Consider the following 17,769-nt stretch of genomic DNA (forward strand, 5'->3'; position numbering starts at 1 on the left):
CAGACTTCCAGAAGTGGTGTGCATTCAACAAAATTTATGCTACTGGTTCTGCCGAAGTGGTGCGAACCGGCTGAATCCCACCACTGACTGTGTTGCTCATTTAACAACTGCTGTGATACACTTAACAAATGTGGCAAGCAAAGTGGTAAAATGGGGCAAAACTCAGTTAACAAATGTCTGGCTTAACATCATAAATTTTGGGCTCAATTGTGGCCGTCAATCAAGGTCTATCTGTAGTGCCGTCAGAGCGCCTGCCAGCTGCAACGGCATCCTCTGGAGATGTTTAATGTTTAGGATATTGCCTAAAACCTGGGCAGTTCAAGAATTTGATCTGCTAGTTGGAATGTTTGCCTGGAGATCCATTGTTCTTTTCTTGTTTGTTTGTTTTCTTGCTTCTCACTTTATTTTTTTAATGTCCAATGCCACCCAGAATCTGGTGGAGCTGAATTAATTTATCTAAATTCCCAATCCTATTTTAGATTACTTATTTGGAAGTCTTTCTTCTGCATGCGAAAAAGGCAATGAGGAATCCCAGGAACATCACACAACCAAGAGTGATGAGCAATATTTGCATGATGTTCAGCAACTTGATCTTGTCGGTCACTTTTGATCGGAAGAGTTCTGCTTTCTCGTCACTGATCACAGCCGTCTAGAGAAAAGGGAGAAAAATATTTAGCATCAGAAGAACACTGGCTCAATACTCAACACTCCATCCCCAAAGAAGAGCTATCTTGCAATTTGCACAATTTTGCGTAAAATAGAGGGCCCAACTGCAACAGGAAGGAAGACTATTGCAAGTAACAAATTAATTCTCGGGCATCAGATAAAAAAGCAGTAGAGAGAGAGAGAGAGGAGAACCAACATAAAAATGAACTGGGATCAGGACAAGCATTAAATCTGGTTTAATTTTTTTTTTTAAAAAAAAGGATAATGAACACTATTAGTTCCCATGTGTTTAACAGAGTATCTCTTCAGCCAGGCCAAAAATTGCAATTCAGTCTCTTTTAAAATATTTTTTTGGGGTACAGGAGAGGAGAAGAACTTCTACAGTCCTAGGTTTTCAAGAGATGTGCCCCTTCCCCAGTTAGCAATGAGAGCGAAACGCTAATGAGAATGGCCAAGTTTGTTTGTTTGTTTGTTTGTTTATTTAGATTTGTATACTGCCCTATCTCCCTTACGGGACCCAGGGCGGTGAACAGGCGATAATAAAAATCACAATAAATATCTATTCTAAAATCAAATTAAATAAATAAAGGCCTGCTCTAAAATACCCCATAAAAAACCTATACTAAAACCTAATTAAGACTACGCCAGGCCGGCCGCACAAAATAGATGAGTTTTCAGGGCTCGGCGAAAAAGGTGCAGGTCCACAGTTGTACGTAGGTCAGGGGGTAGGTATTGTATCTTCATCCTTGTAGTTAATAATATAGCAAGAAGGCAAGGAGAAAGCAAAGCAACATCTCCCGATGGTCAAAATGACTTCCTGTCATCCAGAAGGAAGCCATCCAGAATTTCATCTACGTTGTAGACAGGAATCAGAATCAGAATTATAATAGAGATGGAAGGGACCTTGGAGGTCTTCTAGTCCAGCCCCCTGCTCAAGCAGGAGACCCTATACCATTTCAGTCAAATAACTGTCCAATCTCTTCTTTAAAACCTCCAGTGATGGGGCACCTGCAACATCTGAAGGCAAGTTGTTGTGCTGCTTAATTGTCCTCACTGTTAGGAAGTTTCTCCTTAATTCCAGGTTGCTTCTCTCCTTGATTAGTTTCCACCTATTGTTTCTTGTTTTGTCTTCTGGTGCTTTGGAAAATAAGTTGACCCCCTCCTCTGTGTGGCAGCCTCTCAAATACTGGAATACTTCTATCATTTCCCACCTCCTCCTTCTTTTCTCTAGACTGGCCAAATCCAAATCAAGAAACTGTTCTTCATATATTTTAGTCTCCAGGACTTCTATCATCTTAGTTGCTCTTCTCTGTACTTTTTCCAAAGCCTCAACATCTTGTTTTGTAATGTGGTGACCAAAACTAAATGCAGTGTTCCAGGTGTGGCCTTACTAAGGCTTTATAAAGCGGTACTAATACTTCACGTGGTTTTGATACTGTGCCTCTGTTTATGTAATCAAGGATTGCTTTAGCTTGTTTGGCTGCTGCCGCACAGTGTGTTTATCACACAGTCCTTTCTGCATTTCTAACAAGATTCCACAGCCATTTGCACTCTGATTCAGATGACCCAGAGGGCACAGATAAAGTAGTGGCCAAAATTGTGGAAACCTTTTGGGAAAAGTGTATTTGTGAGGTTTGATGGCTAATAATACCACTTTTTTTGGAGTAGTACCATAAAATTATATATCAATGGAAAGATAATTTAATCGAGAATGTAATGCAACATAGTTTGTTCAATTACCTGTACTGTATTCTATGAAAAGGTATAGCCAAATAACCAGAAAAAGGAAGCACAACTTGTTTAGGTTGATCTCAGGTAGCTTTCCTTCATCTGATTGCAGCCAGTGAGCATGAGTGTTTAGAGAGCCAATCAGGTGTCATCTTGTTTTGGCAATGAGCCAATCAGATCACAGTAGGATTCAGTGATGGATGTCATGTATTGAAGCTGAGAGGAGGACATTTGTCACTGTGTTATGTGATGGCCATCAAGTTAAGGACAGGATCTCTGAATCTTATTTTTGATCAGAGAATTGAGACAAGTTCTTAGTCCTTCCATGATGGGTAGATGATCATATAGAAGCAGATATTTTGGGGGATCTGTCTAGTTGGCTTGGTCGCTCAACAGTGAGAAACTGGTGAAGCGGGCACAGCAGCGCCTGCATTTTCAGCGTCACATGAGAAAAGCACATCTTCCTTCCCCTGTCCTGACCACTTTCTACAGGGGGACGATTGAGAGCATCCTGTCATATGGCATCACAGTCTGGTTTGGAAGCATCACTGCTTCAGACGGGAAGGCGGTGCAGAGAGTGGTGAGGACGGCAGAAAAGATCATTGGCAGCTCCCTCCCTTCCATCCAGGACATAGCACAGAAGTGTTGCTTGAGCAGGGTCCGTAAGATTGTCTGGGACACTACACACCCTCTTCACGACCTGGTTTCCTTGTTACCTTCTGGGAGAAGGCTCTGTGGTATCCAAAGCAGAACATCCAGATTCAGCCATAGTTTCATTCCATACAGCATTAACCTTGTGAACTCTCAAGCTTCCTCCTTCCATTATATATTCAAGTTGAACAGTATTTAATATTTATTTCTTATGTATATGTAGGGGTGTGGGTCTATACATAAGTTGTACATAGTATGTATAGGTGTGTGTCATGTATGTTGTTTCACTTTGAGAGTGGGCAACTAAATTTCATTTTTGATGTGTGCCGTTGTGCCCACAGTAAAAAAAAAAATGACAATAAAGGTTATCTTGTCTTATCAACATTGATCCCAGATTGCTCTAAGAGTCAGACTAAAAGGAAGGATTACAGCAACCCGAGAAGCAACGGGTGGAAACTAATCAAGGAGAGAAGCAACCTAGAACTAAGGAGAAACTTCCTGACAGTTAGAACAATTAACCAGTGGAACCACCTGCCTCCAGAAGCAGTGAATGCTCCAACACTGGAGGTTTTTAAGAAGAGACTGGACAGCCGTTTGTCTGAAATGGTGTAGGGTTCCTGCCTGAGCAGGGGGTTGGACTCGATGACCTCCAAGGTCCCTTCCAACTTTATTATTATTATTATTATTAATTGAAAAAGACAGCCACTGACCTCATTCAGCCACAAAATAGGAAAGAGAAAGTGTTGCTTGATGTTTTTGAGGACTCTGTAGGAAACAAAAAATATATTAAAAAAGCAATATTAGAACAGCTCACTTTGGGCCGGCTGTCTTGTGAAAAATGCAAGAAATAGCTACAGTACATTAATTTGAATTCTATACTATTTTTCTTGGACCCCCGATTGAAATTGCCTTGTGGAGAAAAATGCCTGCTTCAACTTGGTCCTTCCTCCAATCCTAACCCAATTTGAAATGTCCATATTCATTTAAATTATTCCCTTTGAGTAAAAAGCTAATGGCATTTTCAAAATACGCAAAACACAGCAAGGAAAGGTCTCTTTTTGGTAGCCAAGCATACACATTTCTCGGAAGAACGGACGAGGTCAACAAAGCAGATAAGGCGTTATCTATAAGGTGGATGGAACTGTCTCAGATGAATGAGATTGGTGGATATGAGCCAGCAGTGTGCTGCAGCTGCCCAAAAAGCCAACACAGTGCTGGGCTGCATTAACAGAGGGATAGAATCAAGATCATGTGAAGTATTAATACCACTTTACAATGCCTTGGTAAGGCCACACTTGGAGTAGTGCATCCAGTTTTGGTCACCACGATGTAAAAAATATGCCAAGACTCTAGAAAGAGTGCAGAGAAGAGCAACAAAGATGATCAGGGGACTGGAGGCTAAAACATATAAGGAACGGTTGCTGGAATTGGGTATGTCTAGTTTAACGAAGAGAAGGACGAGGGGGGACATGATAGCAGTCTTCCAATATCTCAGGGGCTGCCCCAAAGAAGAGGGAGTCAAGCTATTCTCCAAAGCGCCTGAAGGCAGGACAAGAAGCAACGGATGGAAACTGATCAAGGAGAGAAGCAACCTAGAACTAAGGAGAAACTTCCTGACAATGAGAACAATTAACCAGTGGAACAACCTGCCTCCAGAAGCGGTGAATGCTCCAACACAGGAGGTTTTTAAGAAGAGACTGGACAGCCATTTGTCCGAAATGGTATAGGGTTTCCTGCCTGAGCAGGGGGTTGGACTAGATGACCTCCAAAGTCCCTTCCAACTTTATTATTATTATTATTATTATTATTATTATTATTATTATTATTATTATTATTATTATTATTATTATTATTATTATTATTATTATTATTACTACTACTACTACTACTACTACTACTATTATTATATCAGCTTGGAAACCTTTCCCTTTCCCCTCAGCGTGGCTGGCTGAGGAATTCTGAGAGTTGAAGTCCACGAGTCATAAAAGAGCCAAGGTTGCCTATCCCTGGCCTAGGCCTAGGCCGCTTTCTGACTCGTGGACTTCAACTCCCAGAATTCCTGAGCCAGCATGGCTCAGCTTGGAAACCTCTCCCTTTCCCTTCAGCGTGGCTGGCTCAGGAATTCTGGGAGTTGAAGTCCACACGTCATAAAAGAGCCAAGGTGGCCTACCTCTGGCCTAGGCCTAGGCCGCTTTCTGACTCGTGGACTTCAACTCCCAGAATTCCTGAGCCAGCATGGGGAAAGCTGGCTGTGAACAGGCTGAGGCGGTTGGTTGGGGGCGAAGTGGGCATGGCCAATGGTGAGAGCCTAAAGGTCCCCTTCTGAAAGGGGGCGGAGCTTGAGTAAGAATGTCATGCCTGCCATTTTGCAGAGGTTGACCTCAAGATGCTGCTGCGCATAAGCCCGTTCTCCTAATAAGCCTACATGTAGAACAATCCATTGGCCGACGTTTTCCCAATAATAGTCAAGACTTACGTGATTTTTGAATTCGGTTGCACCAGTAAATTTATCTGCAGCCTTTTGGCAAAGTGCATGGTAAGCCCTGTGATCTAAAACAGAACAAATACAGAGAACTTCACGGGTGGGAATATTCAAAGATTAGCAGCACTGAATAGGGAAAATAATGCATACAGACGACTAATGCATTCAAATGCTGAGTTTAGAAGGGTTTCCCCAGCCCTGGACAAGGTTGACTCCCAATTAGCCAGGAAACCATAGCTGCAGTACTTTACTTGTTTCAGGGATCTGATTGCAATTAATTTAAACCGGATATTCATCCATTTTGAGATGGACGTTTGTTTTTAAGGTTGGTGTGCTTTGCTTTTTAAATGTGCTTAGAATAAGCAGCAAAAACAACCCAGAAGCCTCCTTGAAGTACAGGCTGATGGGCCCTTGAAAAGTCTTCATGCAATGAAGGGGAATATTTGTAGCTCAGGGTTGAAACGAGTCATCAGTGCTAGAAAACGAGGCATCAGTGCTAGAAGGAGAGGAGGAGGAGGAGGAGGAGGAGGACTGAGTGGTCCTTGTTGTTCTCTGAGCTTGGTTGTTTCCTTGCAGACATTTCATTACCCTAACTAGGTAACATTATCAGTGCTAGAAGGCAGAAGAGGAGGAGGAGGAGAAGAAGAAGAGGAGGAGCAGGAGGGAGGAGAAGGAGGAGAAGGAGGAGGAGGAGGAGGACTGAGTGGTCCTTGTTGTTCTCTGAGCTTGGTTGTTTCCTTGCAGACATTTCATTACCCTAACTAGGTAACATTATCAGTGCTAGAAGGCAGAAGAGGAGGAGGAGGAGAAGAAGAAGAGGAGGAGCAGGAGGGAGGAGAAGGAGGAGGAGGAGGAGGAGGAGGAGGACGAGGACGAGGACTGTGGGGATCTTGGTGCTCTCTGAGCTTGGTTGTTTCCTTGCAGACATTTCATTACCCAACTAGGTAACATCACCAGTGCTAGGAAGAGGAGGAGGAGGAGGAGGAGGAGGAGGAGGAGGAGGAGGAGGATGGTTGGATCCTTGGTGCTCTCTGACCTTGGTTGTTTCCTTGCAGATGTTTCATCATCCAAACTAGGTAACATCATCATTGCTAGTAAGCAAACAGCCCTCCTTACTAGCACTGATGATGTTGCCTAATTTGGGTAATGCAACATCTGCAAGGAAACAAGCAAGCTCAGAGAGCACTGTGGACTGTGGACTAGGAGAAAACTTTCCACTTTGGTGCAGAAACCTGAAAATTAACTCCAAGGGTCTCATTCTAAGACAGAAGAGGCATGGATACGGATTTAATTGGCAGTCACTTACTGGTTCCACATCCACAAAAGTCATATGTTCTTCCATATTTGGCTTCAGTCCCTCAACAAATTGAAAAAGTTCCTCACTCGCCTCTAGGAAATGGGGCAATGTGATGTAGACTGGTTTGCCTGCGGAAATAAAAAGGAAATGAAGATGGTTAACAAGTTTGGATCATAACGTTCCATTCTACTACCGAAACTGAATGGAAGACTGGAGATCTTTCTACCTTTGGGATAGCAGCAAACCACTTGGTGAACTTATTCACCAACTACAACCCTAGTAAGCTTGGCAGATTGGACATGATCCAAATCAAAACTTCAGAAGGAAGAAGGAAGGAGGAAGGAGGAAGGAGGAAGGAGGAAGGAGGAAGGAGGAAGGAGGAAGGAAGGAAGGAAGGAGGAGGAGGAGGAGGAGGAGGAGGAGGAGGAGGAGGAGGAGGAGGAAAAAGAGGAGGAGGAGGAGGAGAAGGAGAAGGAGAAGAAAAAGAAAAGAAGAAAAGAAGAAGGAGGAGGAGGAGGAGGAGGAGGAGAAAGAAAAGAAGGAGGAGGAGGAGGAGAAGAAGGAGGAGGAGGAGGAGGAGGAGGAGGAGGAGGAGGAGGAGGAGGAGGAGGAGGAGGAGAAGGAGAAGGAGAAGGAAATGGTTGCAATGGACTTTCCTCTAGTTACAGCTATGTCACAAAAGTTATAAGGAATAAAACTTGTGTGCTGAGCATGGATTAACAAGGACCAGGCTACACAAATAGAAGGGCCAAGCATTCTGATTCTTGGACCACCATGGAGCAGAAGATAACCCTGGCTGACAGAGATAAAAGGTTCCTGCTAGGTACATTTTTTCTCCTTTGTATCATCTCCGAGATTCAACATCTGGCCCTGTTTGGTGTGGATATAAACAGATTTCAGAAGACCACCGGCTGAGCATGCCATCAAAAAATGCCGAGTTCTGATTTGGATGCTACCAAAAGTCACACGTGAAACAGTCAAGAGTCCAGCTTCTGATGCAATTTCCATTTCAATTAATCCTACTCAATCCCTCCTCTTTTTCCTCTGTTACCTCCTTTGCAGGAGCTGACATCCAGAATTCCCCTTAGTGAGCAGTTCCGACTCAGCTCCATTTCGGTGCAGAAGCATATATTATCCGGATTGATATCGAGCGAGGCAAAAGCCTTTGGAGAAATAGGGAACCGATAAAGAAGGATCTCTTTCACCGTATTCTCAGTATCAAATATTGCAGAGATAGACCTGCAAAAATATATATATATATGAAGCAGCGCTATGAAGGATCATACACCATGATTTAAAAAAAAGAGCCACCAATCTTGTCGATGGAGATTCTCAGTCATCTAGGTCATGGTTATCCCAAAAAGTCCTTTTTCAAAAGGCAACTGGACTTCGTTCTTCCTTGAAGACGTTTTGTCTCTCATCCAAGACGCTTCTTCAGCTCTGCAGAACTCCAGAATTGAAAAGGCTTTTTGGGCGAGAAGCGAAACATCTTCAAAGAAAAACAAAGTCCAAGTTGCCTTTTGGAAAAGCCCCTTTGGGACATCCACCAATCTTGTAGCCACCAATCACATTTCTCCAAGACTCGGTTGATCATCTAACACAGGGGTCTCCAACCTTGGCAACTTGAAGACTTGTGGACTTCAACTCCCAGAATTCCTCAGCCAGCTTGGCTGGCTGAGAAATTCTGGGAGTTAAAGTCCACAGGTCTTAAAGTTGCCAAGGTTGGGGACCTCTGATCTAACCTCTTGGATCTCATTCCTTGATCAAAATGAGGGGATCTTCGATCAGATCGCTCTCCACCTGGGTGAGGTAGGAGTGATTGGCGTCTCACCAAGGCAGAAACAGAATTGGCACCATTCTTTGGGGAGGCAGAAGTTCTAAATAGCCATATAAAAACAAAGCGTCTTCTCAGATGGCCTTGAAATCTAGAATTTTGCAAAGGACCCCAATTGGTTCCCGAAATAATGGAGATGGTGACGAAGCGGTTAAGGTCTCTGAATGCTAACAGTTCGAGGGTAAACTGGATTTTGAGTTACAGTTTTAATAGAGAAGCTGTCAATCCCTCTTGTTCAATTAGGCAGCCCAGCTCAATTAATTCAGACGTCCTGCCGTTGAATGTTGCTGATTTTTCAAAATTCTATCCCAGGTAGTCCTTGAGTTACAACCGTTCATTTAGCAAGCCGTCAAAAAGTTACAAGGGCCCTGGGAAAAAAAAGTGATCTATGATTGGTCCTCGCACGTATGACCATTTCTGCATCCCCATAGTCATGTGATTAAAATTTGGGCATGTATTTATGACGGATGAAGCATCCTGGGATTGGATGATTGCTATTTGTGTCCTTCCGAGCTGGCTTCCAACAAGCAAAGTCAACGGGGGAAGCCACATTCTCTTTATGAGGCTAAAACATATAAGGAATGGTTGCTGGAATTGGGTATGTCTAGTTTAACGAAGAGAAGGACGAGGGGGGACATGATAGCAGTGTTCCAGTATCTCAGGGGTTGCCCACAAAGAAGAGGGAGTCAAGCTATTCTCCAAAGCGCCTGAAGGCAGGACAAGAAGCAACGGATGGAAACTAATCAAGGAAAGAAGCAACCTGGAACTAAGGAGAAACTTCCTGACAGTTAGAACAATCAACCAGTGGAACAACCTGCCTCCAGAAGCTGTGAATGCTCCAACACAGGAGGTTTTTAAGAAGAGACTGGACAGCCATTTGTCCGAAATGGTGTAGGGTTTCCTGACTGAGCAGGGGGTTGAACTCGATGACCTCCAAGGTCCCTTCCAACTTTATTATTATTATTATTATTATTATTATTATTATTATTATTATTATTATTATTATTATTATTATTATTATTATTATTATTATTATTATTATTATTATTATTATTATTATTATTATTATTATTATTATTGTTATTATTATTATTGTTGTTGTTGTTGTTGTTCTGCAGTGTTTTGCCTAACAACCATGGCAAAAAAAAAAGGTTGTAAAATCAGGGGTGATTGACTTAACAAACAGCTTGCTTGGCCACAGAAACCCTGCCCCCCCCCCGTTGTGATCGTACGTGGAGAAGTACCTATATTTCAGAATGAAAGGAATGGCCCCATTTGCTCAAGATCCCTTACCTGCAAATATCTGCGGAAAAGAAATACAGCACATCACTCTTGTCGACAAAAGGGTGGAAGGACGCTGCATCTGTTGAGTTACAATCAGAATGTGTTGTGAACGGTGAGCCTCGCAGCTCGTACAAAAATCCTGCATCTGAATTCAAAGCACGGCTTTACAACTAAGGTTGGGTCTGACTGATTCCCTGTTCATCCAACTCAGCTCTTCAGTTTTAACGGTTGGATTATCAGAGGCCAAGGCAAGCCTTCTTACAACATGCAGGTTAACATTTTTTTTCCTGGAGTTTACACACCTAGGACCTGAAGGCAAATTTGGACTTGTAAAGAGCTTTAAGCTGGAAATCTTTTTCTCGGGCATTAGTCAGGGCATAGGAAGCTACCCAGGATTGTGAAGTTTCTTTTAACCTTAACAATGAACGTTGATGGAGCAAGGTTCCAAAACAGTGTTGTTTGCAATAGTGTCAAATATTTGTAGCTATGGGGTAGGATGTGGGGGAACGTTCATTCTCCAGGCTTGTGGGTTGGTTCCCTAACCAGCTCCAGTCGCACTGGGGTTGTTTGCTGTTGGTGTGGATAGAGCAACACTAAAATCATCAGCCACACTACCACCCACCACATTCGTGAGTTCATAGAAGCCTGGCACTCCACAAGCAATTCCATCAACAGACACATTGACCTACAATCAGCTTATGAACCCCTCAGAATTCAAATCAACCGCACAGCCAGCCAGCGATAGCACCAACCCTCAACCATCCCTCACAAGACCCCCTTCTACCAGCGGTTCACCTCCCAATGACCCCATCCTGATGTAACCTCTCCATCGTAAGACCCATCACAAGCCTCTCACTTATGATTCACACCTGAACCATCACAAGACCCTCACTCGACACACCTGAAGCCCTTATAAACAGAAGAACACTGACACTGACATCCCCCAAACTCCACTGAAGATGTTACCAAGCTGGTAACCAGTGGTGGGATTCAAATACCTGAACATCCGGTTCTCTACGTGGATGCAGGCCTGGGCCTCCGAGGCCTAGAATTGACTTCCGGAAGTGACATCCATGCACTTCCGGTGGGCCGTTCTAGGTCTGGGAGACCTCCTCCAGGCATCCGAGGCCTAGAACGGACTTCCAGAAGCAGCATGGGTTCAGCTGATTCTCCGAACTCAACAAAATTTAGCTACCGGTTCTACCGAACGGGTGCAAACCAGCTGAATCGCACCACTGCTGGTAATGAAACATTCAGAAACCGATCCACAAGCTCAGAGAACAAAACCTCACCCTTATAGTGCTCTTTAATTAATTTAGGAAAGATAATAGTTGTTGAAACAAAACACTAACGGCGAACAAGCTTAACATTCCTCAGATAGATGTTCTATCTCTAAATGTTGGGGTTGTGTCTTGGTCCGCATTCAGAAAACCTTGTTAGGTGTACTTGGTGCCTCTGCTGCAAGCCACGATCAGACCAAATGAAGACATTTGAATGGTGAGGTCATCACACCAATCCCATCCATATGCAGTTGGACTCCAACAGCCTACACAAAACTCAGTATTTGTCCCCTTTCTAGACCCCTAAAGTAGCTTAATAATTTAGCCAGATATTGTGAAGATTCATAAATAATGACTAGCTCCCATTCCTCTCATCCTTTCTTTTCTTTGGGGTGTTATCTTACCAAGTAGGCTTCAGTTCCAACCTTGCCTATTTTAATGCAGGGGCTGTGTGAGTGGCTGGCCAGTGTACATGCATGCATACATGTACATAGCTCCACTCGTGCGAGCATCACTGTGAGCATCGCAGGCATTGAACGCCCCTGCACAAGTGTCACCCCAAGCATCACAGGTGTTCACGGCCCCAAGAGCGCGAGCATCATCACAGGTGTTTGTGGCCCCACACACGCAAGTGCCTACAGCCCCACATGCAAGCGCTCACGTCACCATGAGCGTCGTGGACGCTTATGTTCCCCTCTTGTGCAAACAACGGGTGTTCATGTGCACACATACGCACGTGCATGCATTTATCCCTCCCATAAAACCATCCTTTCTTTCCCCGCTCCCCCCACTCCGGGCCACCAATCCCAAAAGTTTGGGGAACTCTGTTTTAATGCATGCCAAAATGTGGGTTGGGTGTTCTACTCAGAAATACATGTTCGATATTGTTCCATTGACAGACTTACCGGTGCCATTCACCATAGCACAATAACTTTGCCAGTATTCAAGGGTCCTAAAAAAAAGAGAGAAAAAGAATATGCAACTCAGTGGATGCCGTGCAGTTTTCCCAACTAAACATTTGTCTTCTGAAGCTAAGATAAGTGTGGGAATTCCAGGGCAGAGTAGATTTTCTGTTCTCAAGGTCTTTTATAATCCCATTCCTTACAAGAAGGATTTGAAAAAAAATATATTCATTTATGTTAAGATAGGAGGAATGTATGTGTAAAATAATAAACAGCCTCCTGAAAAAGCAAGACTAGGATAGTATTTGTATAGCAAACATAAATCTGATTGACTACAGTAGTGGCCAAAATTGTGGAAACCTTTTGGGAAAAGTGTATTTTTGAGGTTGGATGGCTAATAACACCACTTGTTTTGGAGTAGTACCATAAAATTATATACAGTATCAGTGGAAAGATAATTTAATCAAGAATGTAATGCAACATAATTTGTTCAATTATCTGTACTGTATTCTATGAAAAGTCATAGCCAGATAACCAGAAAAAGGAAGCACAACTTGCTTAGGTTGATATCAGGTAGCTTTCCTTCATCTGATGGTAGCCAATGAGCAGGAGTGTTTAGAGAGCCTATCAGGTGTCATATTGTTTTGGCAATGAGCCAATTGGATCACGGTAGGATTCTGTAATTGATGTCACGTATTGAAGCTGAGAGGAGGACATGTGTCAGTATGTTACTTGATCGTTATCAAGTTGGTTGGGGTTTTTTTGTGTTCTTTCATTCAGTGAGCTTGTCAAACATAATAAAATTAAAGTAATGGTGCAAAGAGTTGACTGGTTGCCCAGAAAGCGATGTAAAATAGTATTATTAAGTGAAGAAGGCTACAGTTATAAAGAAATTAGAATAAAAATGGGTGGAAACCTAACCAAAGGTGGCATTTCTACTGTACACTTTTCCCAAATGTTTTCCACAATTTTGGCCACTACTGTACACGGAGGAAGCCAGACTCACTTAACAATCGTGCGACTAATTTTAACCACTGCAGTGATTCAGCTGACAAACGTGACATGAAACCTCACAAAATGGGACAAAACTCACTTAACAAACTTCTCACTTAGCCATAAGTCAAGGACTTATATAGGTCTTTGGTTATTCGGGTTTTCTCCCGCGTAAAATTGGAAGTGTCTTGGCGACGTTTCGACGAAGTCCCAAGTCGCCAAGACACTTCCAATTTTACACGGGAGAAAACCCGAATAACCAAAGACCTACATACAAACACCCGCGAAAACCTCAGAAAACAAATATAATATATATATATATATATATGTATATAATAAAAAAGACAGATCCTGCAAGAGTTCACAAAACAGAACGTAAATGCTAAACTAAACCGTTGTAAATTTTGAAAATAAATAAATATAGCTGCTTCTTCCCAAATATTGTATACCTGTTGTTTTTATAACTGTGTATAATTCCCGTCTGGCTTATATTGTTTTTCCCACTGTAAATTCGGTAAGGGCCATCAGATGTGTCATTGAACTTGAACGAGAGAAAAGAGACAGAACAGGAAATCATATTTTTCATCTTGATCATTAAGATGATTTTTTTTTAGTATTTAGTATTTAAAAATCTACTGTCCAAAATCTAAATTATGTCTAACATTCTTAATTTTCTGATTTTAGCAGGCTTTTTTTTCCTGTACCTAGGAGATGGGGACCATCATTTCTGAAGTAGGGTTTGGCTAAAAATTCAAACAAGGAATTTTTTTGGTCACAGTTCAGGAAACAAAAACTTTCTGAAGATGCCCTGAGTTAACTTTTAGATAAAGCATTCGTGTCTTTTAAAAATAACCCAATTCACTAAACTCCCAGGAACCTCAATATGGTGATATGGAATTGATCAATATTTTAATATTGCCTTGTATGACAAAGATGAAAGTAGTGTATGGGCATTGATATTTCTACCTCCTTAATAATTATTCCATTTTTTCCTCCTGCCTTTGAATTAGCATTGTCACTTTTGCAATAATTAGAATTTCTAATTGCCATGTTCTGAATGTTGATCATGAAAAAATTGCCAACGTTTACAGTTCCTATCCACCCTCCCATTTTTCCGCTTTTCACGTTGTCAAAAACAAGGTTGAAATTATGAGGCAATCACAGCCATAAAACTATCAAGATATCGACATGTATATAAAATGATGGATCAGGATAAATTCAAAATGCATGCAAAATATCCCCGAAATCAGTTGCAGAAAAATGGAATATTTGAAACCTAATCCTTTCACTTCTGAAATAATGCTAGTTAATTTAGATGTTCAAGTTCCCAGGAGGGTGGAAAATAAAAAAAAATTCAAACACCCATAAAAGACACTTTTTTGCAGACCAAAAATAACTTGATAATAGAATAGAATAGAATAGAAAATATGGAATAGAATAGAATAGAATAGAATAGAATAGAATAGAATAGAATAGAATAGAATAGAAAATATGGAATAGAATAGAATAGAATAGAATAGAATAGAATAGAATAGAATAGAATAGAATAGAATAGAAAATATGGAATAGAATAGAGTAGAAAATATGGAATAGAATAGAATAGAATAGAATAGAATAGAATAGAATAGAATAGAATAGAATAGAATAGAATATAGAGTAGAGTAGAGTAGAGTAGAGTAGAGTAGAGTAGAGTAGAGTAGAGTAGAGTAGAGTAGAATAGAATAGAATAGAATTCTTTATTGGCCAAGTGTGATTGGACACGTAAGGAATTTGTCTCCGGCGCACAAGCTCTCAGTATACATAAAAGCAACAAGACGATAAGTCATAGATGATAATCATAGTTACAATCATTAATGATAAGTTACAAATAATCATTAATAAATCATAAGAAACCAATAGGAGAAGATAGTAGGAAAGATGAGAAGATGGAGGCCTCCAACCTTCCTGAATGGATTATTACATCTGCATTTCTACAGAGCTGGTTTCTGCTTGGGGGAGGGAGACTTGGGGCTATTAAGAAAAACTGGGCATGCTTTTCTGCCTCTTTAAGATCCTTTGAGAAAATATATTTTTCTGCCCTTTTAATATTTCTTTCTCTGGGGGGGGGCTGACTTCCCACCAATTTGAGTTTATACTTACACTGGACCTTTGAGTTTATACTTACAGGATAGAATACTCCAACAACTTTATCAATGCCTTGTATTGGAATTGATTTCAGGAAAGGATCTTCATAGCCCCAAAGTATTTCTTTCACAGTTCTAGTTTGGAGAAATTTTGATTTTGATTGTTGTATAAACATATTCAGTAAGCCAACTACATCCGGATACAAAACTGGTGCAGCCTGCAGGAAACGCAAATACGTTAATAAACTTTTGATACCGGGATGGAAACAGAGGGAAACGTTTCATAACCGGATTGAATTAAATCTTATAAATCTGATCAAATCACAGAATGTTTTACAGTTTCCATACTTAATATGTACTAAGGAATTTGATTAATGTCAATACCATGAGACGAGCATCACAGTTAAATAATAGTTTAAAATGAATAAATATAATGACATATTCTCCAAAGCACCAGAAGACAAGACAAGAAACAAGGGATGGGAACCAATCCAGGAGAGAAGCAACCTGGAACTAAGGAGAAATTTCTTAACGGTGAGGACAATTACCCAGTGGAACGACTTGCCTCCAGACGTTGTGGGTGCTCCTTGACTGGGGGATTTTAAAAAGACACCAGATAGTCACTTGTCTGAAATAGTATAGGGTTGAGCAAGGGACTGGACTAGAAGATGTTGAGACTCTAGTCTAGAAAGAGTGCAGAGAAGAGCAACAAAGATGATCAGTAGACTGGAGGCTAAAACCTATAAGGAACGGTTGCTGGAATTGGGTATGTCTAGTTTAACAACAACAACAACAACAACAACAACAACAACAACAACAACAACAACAACAACAACAACAACAACAATAATAATAATAATAATAATAATAATAATAATAATAATAATAATAATAATAATAATAATAATAATAATAATAATAATGAAGAAATAGGGGTGACATGATAGAAGTGTTCCAATATCTCAGGGGTTGCCCCAAAGAACAGGGAGTCAAGCTATTCTCCAAAGCACCAGAAGGCAGGACAAGAAGCAAGGGATGGAAACTAATCCAGGAGATTTTAAAAAGACACTGGATAGTCACTTGTCTGAAATAGTATAGGGTTGAGCAAGGGGCTGGACTAGAAGATGGTGAGGACAATTACCCAGGACGGGTAGATGATGGTGAGGACAATTAATGGTGAGGACAATTACCCAGTGGAACGACTTGCCTCCAGAAGTTGTGGGTGCTCCTTGACTGGGGGATTTTAAAAAGACACTGGACAGTCACTTGTCTGAAATAGTATAGGGTTGAGCAAGGGGCTGGACTAGAAGATGATCAGTAGACTGGAGGCTAAAACCTATAAGGAATGGTTGCTGGAATTGGGTATGTCTAGTTTAATAACAATAATAACAATAATAATAAAGAAATAGGGGTGACATGATAGCAGTGTTCCAATATCTCAGGGTTGCCCCAAAGAACAGGGAGTCAAGCTATTCTCCAAAGCGCCTGAAGGCAGGACAAGAAGCAAGGGATGGAAACTAATCCAGGAGAGAAGCAACCTAGAACTAAGGAGAAACTTCCTGACAGTGAGAACAATTAACCAGTGGAACAACCTGCCTCCAGAAGTTGTGGGTGCTCCTTGACTGGGGGAATTTTAAAAAGACACTGGACAGGATTTCCTAGAAAGAGTGCAGAGAAGAGCCACAGTCTTTCTATTTCTATTTGTAGGTCTTTGTATTTTGTTCTCGTCTCCAGTTCTTTCTCGCCTCAAATAAATGGTTAAAGGAGAAGATCCTTGTAGGATACGGAGACCACCCGAGTCCAGCTGCTTATCGATTTGTTATTACAACACAGGTAGTCCTCGACGTACGTACGATCACAATTAATCCCAGAGTTTACGTCGCTAAGTGAGAAATTTCTTAAGTGAGTGTTGCCCCGGTTTACAACTTTTCTTGCCACAGTTGTTAAGTAAACCACTGCAGTTGTTAATAACAGGGTCGTTAAGTCAACCTGGCTTCCCCCATTAGCTTGTCAGAAGGTCACAAAAGGGGGATCACGTGACCCCGGGACACTGCGACCGTCGTAAACACGGGTTAGTGGCCGAGTGTCTGAATTTTGATCACGTGACCCCTGGGGAGGTCTGCAAAGGTCGTGACTGAAAAACGGTCGTAAGTCATTTTTTTTCCAGTGGCGTTGTAATTTTGAACAGTCACTAAATGAACTGTTGTAAGACGAGGACTACCTGTACTCAAGGGGACAGGAATCTTATGGGAGCGTCTTGCTTACCACAACAGCAAGGTTGACAGTGGTAACATTATCATTTTCTGTCCCAACGGACATTTCAGGTTCAAAAAGAAAAATGTTTCGCTGGAAGTAAGACAGGGTGCCGTCTTCATGTTCAGTGATCTTTTCCTTGGGCTTATATCGCATCCTTGAGGAAAAAGAGATTCCATGTTGGTTGTTAAATGCTGACACAAATCAGAAATAATTACAGCTCTCTTTGCTGGCAGAGAAATGGATATTTGACTTTCCTTTCCTTTCCTTTCCTTT

General features: G+C 41.5%; 1 protein-coding gene across 3 annotated transcripts in view; it reads right to left on the reverse strand.

Annotated features, from left to right (window-relative positions):
• Positions 1 to 484: 484 nt before the first annotated feature.
• CD36 (CD36 molecule) overlaps positions 485 to 17,769 on the reverse strand; it is a 24,335-nt gene continuing 7,050 nt past the window's right edge. The window contains exons 3-12 of one of the 3 annotated variants that reach the window (XM_015824018.1): positions 17,506 to 17,650; positions 15,282 to 15,458; positions 13,567 to 13,658; positions 12,128 to 12,174; positions 9,952 to 10,021; positions 7,876 to 8,063; positions 6,834 to 6,952; positions 5,522 to 5,595; positions 3,756 to 3,810; positions 485 to 649 (exon numbers count right to left, since the gene is read on the reverse strand). In XM_015824018.1, coding sequence (XP_015679504.1) covers positions 485 to 649; positions 3,756 to 3,810; positions 5,522 to 5,595; positions 6,834 to 6,952; positions 7,876 to 8,063; positions 9,952 to 10,021; positions 12,128 to 12,174; positions 13,567 to 13,658; positions 15,282 to 15,458; positions 17,506 to 17,650 — 1,132 coding nt within the window. The remainder of the gene's footprint in view (positions 650 to 3,755; positions 3,811 to 5,521; positions 5,596 to 6,833; positions 6,953 to 7,875; positions 8,064 to 9,951; positions 10,022 to 12,127; positions 12,175 to 13,566; positions 13,659 to 15,281; positions 15,459 to 17,505; positions 17,651 to 17,769) is intronic. The other 2 variants (XM_029285693.1, XM_029285692.1) reach the window with 2 other exon arrangements.

The sequence above is a fragment of the Protobothrops mucrosquamatus genome, unplaced genomic scaffold (genome assembly GCF_001527695.2).
Source record: "Protobothrops mucrosquamatus isolate PMUCROS unplaced genomic scaffold, P.Mucros_1.0 scaffold2086, whole genome shotgun sequence".
In the NCBI taxonomy this organism is placed as follows: domain Eukaryota; kingdom Metazoa; phylum Chordata; class Lepidosauria; order Squamata; family Viperidae; genus Protobothrops; species Protobothrops mucrosquamatus.